The sequence below is a fragment of the Nicotiana tomentosiformis genome, chromosome 6 (genome assembly GCF_000390325.3).
Source record: "Nicotiana tomentosiformis chromosome 6, ASM39032v3, whole genome shotgun sequence".
Lineage (NCBI taxonomy): Eukaryota > Viridiplantae > Streptophyta > Magnoliopsida > Solanales > Solanaceae > Nicotiana > Nicotiana tomentosiformis.
In genome coordinates, this window is record NC_090817.1 from 136,723,506 (window position 1) to 136,730,818 (window position 7,313).

General features: G+C 36.1%; 1 protein-coding gene across 1 annotated transcript; it reads left to right on the top strand.

Moving 5' to 3' along the window:
* Positions 1 to 3,551: 3,551 nt before the first annotated feature.
* LOC104113470 (uncharacterized) lies at positions 3,552 to 6,180 on the top strand. Its single transcript, XM_009623633.4, has 2 exons — positions 3,552 to 4,050; positions 5,797 to 6,180. The coding sequence occupies exons 1-2, from the start codon at positions 3,646 to 3,648 to the stop codon at positions 5,968 to 5,970; spliced, it is 579 nt and encodes a 192-aa protein (XP_009621928.3). The 5' UTR covers positions 3,552 to 3,645; the 3' UTR covers positions 5,971 to 6,180.
* The last annotated feature ends 1,133 nt before the right edge of the window (positions 6,181 to 7,313 follow it).

The following is a 7,313-nucleotide window of genomic DNA, read 5'->3' on the forward strand; positions in this document are numbered from 1 at the left end:
GACGAGGGGTCGACATCGATACTCACTAGTGGTCTAACAACATAAGGTACAATAAAGAGGTAGCAAATATGAGGCAGAGTAAGTAAGTGAAATAGACAAATATAGATCACGTGGTACAAATCCCCTCTCTTTACGAGGAACTCAAGCTCTTCATTAGAAATTTCCTCCTTAACCGGAGCATATATATAGGTATAGTGAAACTCATCAAGTTGCTACCATAATTCAAATGAATTTACAGATACACTAGCTTCTTGCTAAGGTTTTACGCACGATTCCATGGGAATGTGATATAGGAAATACCGAGGCGTACGGCCCGATCCAACATAATAATAAAACTGTGCACTGTCGAGGGTCGAACGGCCCGAACCATATGATAAATCAATTAACCCGCCAAGGCGAACGGCCTGATCCCATAAGAGTGAAATACAAATTCCTGCCGAGGCGAACGGCCCGATCCCATAAGAAGTGAAATACAAATTCCTGCCGAGGCGAATGGCCCGATCCCATAAGAAGTGAAATACAAATTCCTGCCGAGGCGAACGGCCCGATCCCATTAGAATAAGAAGCTTTGACGGGTCCTTGACCCCACTCACGAATAAACGTGTGAGCTGTAATTTTTGTAACAAAAACCTTTCAATGAAACATATATACCACGGAAACATATCGTAAGAGGAGTAAAATTATTCGGTGACTAGTCATAAACTCGTGTAGTCTCCATAATAGCAAGTCTAGTCTCAAGTAGTAATGTAAAACAGAGGAATTTAATAGGCAAGAGACTGATCAAATAGTACAGCTATAGCATTATATGAACCTAAGTCTACCCGAACAATAACATGAATGTAGCTACGTACGGGCTCTCGTCACCTCGCGCGTACGTAGCCCCCCACAACAAGTAGCACACATCAATATACAACACCTAGGTGTAATTTCCCCCTCACGGAGTTAGATAGGAGACATACCTTGCTCCGAAATTTCATAACCGGCTCCAAAGCCTCTCTAACACCTCAAATCGATGCTCGTCGCTCCAAACTAGTCAATTAAGATGCAACCCAATCAAAATGTACTCTAATACTCATAATTAATCAATTTATAACAATTTTCAACTTCGCTCGAAAAATCGATAAAGCAACCCCCGGGCCCACGTGCCCGGATTCCGAAAATATTCGAAGACAAACGCTACCCATAGCACTACGAACTCAAATATATAAGTTATTCTCAATTTCATGCCCAAATTCGTGATCAAAATCCAAGAATACTAATTTCTAGGGTTTTCTTCAAAATCTCAAATTTCTAGTAGTTTCCATGTTTAAATTCATATATAAACCTTGTATTTAACTCACAACTAGAAGAAATCACTTACCTCTTGATGATGATGGAACCCCCTCTCAAAATGCTCTCAAAAATCGCCCAAGTCCAAGTGGGAAATGAGGGAAATGGGCTAAGTCTCGGAATAAAAAGCCCTTGGCTCTAATCGCAGATGTCGCATCTCGCAAATGCTATGGTCGCATTTGCGACAAATGCATCGCAAATGCGAAGCCAAGCTGCCCCTGCCCAGGTCGCATTTCCGACCAAGATCTTCGCAAATGCGAAGGGGACAGATCCGTAAAAGCGACAAATTGTTCGCAAATGTGAACCCCTCAGAAAATTCCCACCCTTCGCAAATGCAAACCCCACCTCGCAAATGCGATGTTCGCATTTGCGACCATTACATCGCAAATGCGATCATACCAGAACCAGCAATCCAACTTCTTTACAAAACACTCCGAAGCTACTCCGAAACTCACCCGAGCCCCCGGGGCTCCAAACCAAACACCCACACAAGTCTAAAAACATAACACGAACTTGCTCGAGGCCTTAAATCACATCAAACAACGTCGAATTCATGAATCGCACCCTAATTCAAGCTTAGTGAACTTTGAAACTTCAACTTCTACAATCGATGCCGAAACTTATCAAATCACGTCCGATTGACCTCAAATTTTGCGCACAAGTCATAGTTGACATTACGGACCTATTCCAACTCCCGAAATCGGAATCTGACCCCGAAATTAAAAAGTCCACTTCCGGTCAAACTTCTCAAAAACGTTCAAAGTTCTAACTTTCGCTAAATGACCCCGAAATGATCTACAGACCTCCAAATTCACATCCGGGCGCGCTCCCAATACCAGAATCACCATACGGAGCTATTCCCCAACTCAGAAATCCCAAACGGACATCGATAGCATTGAAATGCAGTCCAACCCAAATTTATGAAATCCTTCCAAAATGCTAACTTCCATAATAGGCGCTGAAACGTTCCCGAATCATCCAAAACCCGATTCGGACATACGTCCAAGTCCAAAATTATCATATGAACCTGTTGGAATCTTCAAATCCCGATTCCGAGGTCGTTTACTCCAAAATCACCCTTTAGTCAATTCCTCCAACTTAAAGCTTCCGAAATTAGAATTTTCTTTCTAAATCAACTTCGAACTTCTCGAAATTAAATTCCGACCACGCATACAAGTCATAATACCTCAAGTGAAACTTCTCAGGGTCTCAAACCGTTGAATGACGTGCTAGAGCTCAAAACGACCGATCGGATCGTTACATAAGTAATCCAATAGTATTAGCCACAATATTTGTTTGCACTAATGTCTTGAATTTAATATGATCCAAATTATTTTATGAATTTAAATCCGATAAAATTTAAATGCTTACAGCAATATATAAGTGATAAATTAATTAAAGTGTTCTTAACTAATATAAATATTAGATTTATCAATAGTTATTCAGAAAATATCTTTGACTGTTGTAGATATTGAATTTATTCAAAAACTATTTTGGCATAAATATTAAATTTATTAACATAAGGCTGATTTATAATTTAAACTTGATCTGCTTAACTTTTAAATTTTCTTAAAGCCAAACCTGCTTGTTTAAAGAATCAAACTGTTCCTGTCTATTTTTTCTTTTTCTTTTTTATTTTATGATCGAGGAAACCCTTTTTGTTATTTTATACCCACCCAATTTCTTATGTACACAAGAAAGATTATAATTATTTATGTTTGGATACTAAGCTATCTTATCAATATATTTACAAAAAAACCTTGGATGTAGTGATGAAATTATGATACATAATCAATCCTATTTGTTTTGTTCATTACTAAATAAATCGAATCCTTTTTAGCTTTTTGTATTTTTTAAAATTATGGAATTAAAATATTCTATTGTTAAAATTTAATTCTAATGTTTTACATACTAATCTATGTTCTTGATGAATTTAAAATTGTGATTTATTCTTTAAAGTTCTTATTTCTTAATATTAAATTTATTATATTATTTAAATTATTAATTCAAAATATAATATCCGTTAATATTGAATACTCCCTCCGTTTTAATTTATTTAAATTTATTCTATCGGGCGAAATAAGTCTATATAAATTAAAACGAATGAAATATTAATTTTTACTTATATTTCATGTGAAAAATAGGAACCAGTGTCTAATAAGCTACGTCTGTCTTCTTTAATGATTTTTTTATGGGAGGAAAAAATCTCATATCCGAACCGGATCTTAACGGAAAATGAACCGGTTTGCATTTGGGATCGAAAAGTAGTAGTTTATCATCTCTGTCTCGTCCACACACTTGTTATCAGCCACAACAATGGCTCTCACAGGAGACCGAATTCTCTGCAACAGCTCGACAAAAATACCGTACACCCAACTCCCTTTTCGCCGTCCATTCTTACTTCCATCTTCTTCTTCAACAACATCTTGGTCTCAGGGGAGAAGAAGTAGTCAATTCACTGTGTTAGCTGCAAAGAAGTTCACTTCAGGGAAAAACAAGAGAAGTTCAATTTCAACGAAAGAACCAGTAAAAGAAGATGAAGATTTTGTCAAGGTTAATATTGCTATTGGTAGTGAAGATGGGGGTGCAACTGCGGCCATGGATGATGGGTTTGTGATGCCACAGCTTCCTGGACTAGAGACTGACTTTTGGGAAGGTCCTCAATGGGATGGTTTTGGATTCTTTGTTCAGTATATGTGGGCTTTTGGCGTTCTCTTTTCGGTACATCCTCAATCCTTTTGCTGATTTATCCTATTATATTTACTACTAATTACGACTCTCTCTGTTTTAATTTGTTTGACATAGTTCGACTCGACACCAAAGTTTAAGGAAAAAATGAAACTGCGTTAGCTAAATCATTCATGAGTCTTGATTTATTTGTGTTGAATGCGTGTGACATGGAACGGAACAACTTTATTAGTTGGTGTGAATTCTTCGTAACACGCTAAATCAAGAAAAGGAACAACTTTATTAGTTGTGTATAAGTAGCCGAGTTCATGACATGAAAGGGGGGAGTTAGTGAAAGCTGAAAAATTACATTGACCAGGTGAAGCCACCACTATTTTTATCTTGATTGCCTAGTTAGTTTATCCAGCTTTATTGGTTTATTTTAATTAGATTGTGTGGTAACCATAGCGACTTGCTGCTTTTATGAAAGTTATAAAATAAATCTGTTGTTTGTTTTTGGGGCTATTTTTGACTAGTTTGGGTTACCAGCAACAGTTGTTTCTCCGCTGTCAAAGGAAGAGAAGCAAAATGATGAGCCATGTCAATTAATATTTAGATATTAGGATGGAGTTTGATATTAGAATCTCATCTAGACAATGCCCATGCCTGTTTGCCATAATGTGTAACATGCTTATTTTCTTGAATCTTTGGTGCTACTAGTCTATAATATAATTGATTTATACGGATGAAAGAAAATGACAGAAGGTAAATTTTGCCTATCATAACCAGGGAAATGGGAAAATGGAACTACAAAACACCTTTTACAGTATGTTATGTCTTGAGAAAACTTTTTACTATTAGGGAAAGCATTCAGCAATCACCCCACGTTTAGATGATACGTTAAGTGTCTTGGGTCGGATCTCTAACTAAGGACTATATGTGACAGAAATTGCTTCCTTAGGGACCATAAAACAGTACTGTCGTTGAATGCCATTAATGTGCTCAAAGAGGAGGAGAATATTAGGATTGGAGCTGGATTGGGCAAATGTTCATTAAGTGATCTTATTCCTCAATTTTAGGTGTTGTTAGTAAGGAAAAGGAATGATCATCGATGAATCCTAACTGAGAAAGTTGAGCTAATTATGAAATTGCTGGGACAAAAGGGTTGGTGAGAATGCAAAGTGCTCCTATTGTTTCCATAGATAGGAGTATTATTGGGGTGGAATTTTTCAACAAAGGTTCTGCAAAACATCCTTCCCGCTAATTTATGAGAGTTGTGACCTTGATTTATCAGAACTGATGTTGTATTTCTGCCCGTTAAAAACCATCAATGAACATCGTTCAAGCTATTACTAGATGAATATATTATATGTTGATGGTACGGGAACCAACCATATATCTCTATTTTAGTTGTTAGGGTGTCTCACTTGGGTTCATGACCATATTATGGCATTACAATGTGTACATTTTGATAGTCTTTTAGAAGTATCCTGAGACGTTCTAATTATATCCTTCCTAACTCTAAATTGCAAATGCCCCACACATCCCCCTGGAAAACAAGTCAAAGAGAAAATTGTAGTAGCAGGTTTCCTAGTTATTTTCATCTGTCTGGCAAAAACTCGCAAGTCTGTATTCCGTTAGGTGAAGGAGCACGCAGTGGATAACAAAAGCCATTGTGTGTAAAGAGAACTTATATTTGTGTTCTACTTGTGCATCCTTTCATTTTCTTTAATGTGTGGTCTTCTAAATTTCCTTTGAGAGGATTCTTACCAGTTTGAATTTGGCATCTTTTCTTGGCAGCTAATTGCATGTGGTATTGCTGTGGCCACATATAACGATGGAGCAACAGATTTCAAGGCTACTCCTGTGTACAAGGAAGCAATTCAATCACGAGAACTTCTTGAAGAACCAGAGGCTTCTAACTCGGATGTATTCGAGTCAAATCCAACTGAAGAGGCACCTAGTTTGGAATAGATAAGTTTACTAAGTTGATCACTTCAAATGAAGGATTCTCATTTCTGTCTTCATATTGTGATAATTACAGAAGTTCCAGCTAAGAGTACCCAACTCAGATTCTAAGTCTCTTACAAGCTGGAATGTAGTCGTCTTTTATACTTTCAATCCATGTGACATTGAAGCGCAAAGTATACTGAAGAAAGTATTGAACTTAAATCTTTAGTTTCATCTACAAGTCCAAAGTTTTATGCAACTGGTATTTCATCTTATACAATTATGTGTTAATTTTAAGACTTCTGTCGTATGAATGAGTTGGATCCTGTACATATTGGAAAAGAAAAGAACTGTATTTTTAGCCCGGATCTTGTATGTGTGTTAAAAAATCCACAAAAGAAGTACACATGTAATGTCGACCCTTGTAAATCAAATAGACTATGGTAGAATCTCGAACTCGAACCCCATAACGCTCAAATCCTGCCGAATCAAGGACAATGACTTAATTGTGAAGTACAAAAGCTTATGAACAAATTAACGTTAACTTAGGTTTCTTGGGCAAGTAGAATAAAGCAGACTAGCTTTCATCCTTTAAGTTAAGCAACATTGTTTGTCCATTCGCATATGGTACAGTTGACAATGGATGTCCAAAGCATAGCATTTTTTTAATGCACGACAAGAGTATTAAAATTTCTTCCAACACTATTAATGGGAAAACAAAAACTTACTAGTAATACTTGGTGTGCATCTTCACTTATACCGTTACTATTAATCAATTGTTAATTACTACTAATATACATTTGCACCTCAACTTATCACTTAATTTTAATAAATAAATAAAATTTGATATAAACATGGAATGTGAGTAAATTTTTATCATGTTCATGTCGGCTAAAAGAAAATGCTAAAAGGATAGTCCTTTGCGTCAGTTAATGCTGAAAAACGGCAGCTAATTAGTAGATGATCATAAGGAACAAAAGAACATCACTTTTACAGGGCCATATCGACATATATATATATATATATATATATATATATATATATATATATATATATTTGTTTGTTTTTGTTTTTTTAAACTCATACTTTAAAATAAATAAGTATAACTTTTCAAGGAATGCAAGTAGGAATATGCCTCATTCTGTGCTTTAGTTTCTTGCATATCGCTATCTTGGGTTTCTCCAAAATTAATGAATGAATGAGTGTCATTTTCAAATCAACAATTTAAAAAAGATGTACAATAAACTGAAGGTACTCGAATAAAACGAAACGGTATGGGGAAAATTTGTTGTATAGCACTCACTATTTTCTCCAAGAAACATTTGATTTTTTGCCCTTCATCCTCTAAATGTGTTTGTTTGCCATTT

Excerpts from the sequence above, each read along its gene's own strand:
- LOC104113470 (XM_009623633.4), top strand. The coding sequence starts at position 3,646 with ATGGCTCTCACAGGAGACCGAATTCTCTGCAACAGCTCGACAAAAATA. Across the intron at positions 4,051-5,796 it reads CTTTTGGCGTTCTCTTTTCG|CTAATTGCATGTGGTATTGC; the intron begins GTACATCCTCAA and ends TTTTCTTGGCAG.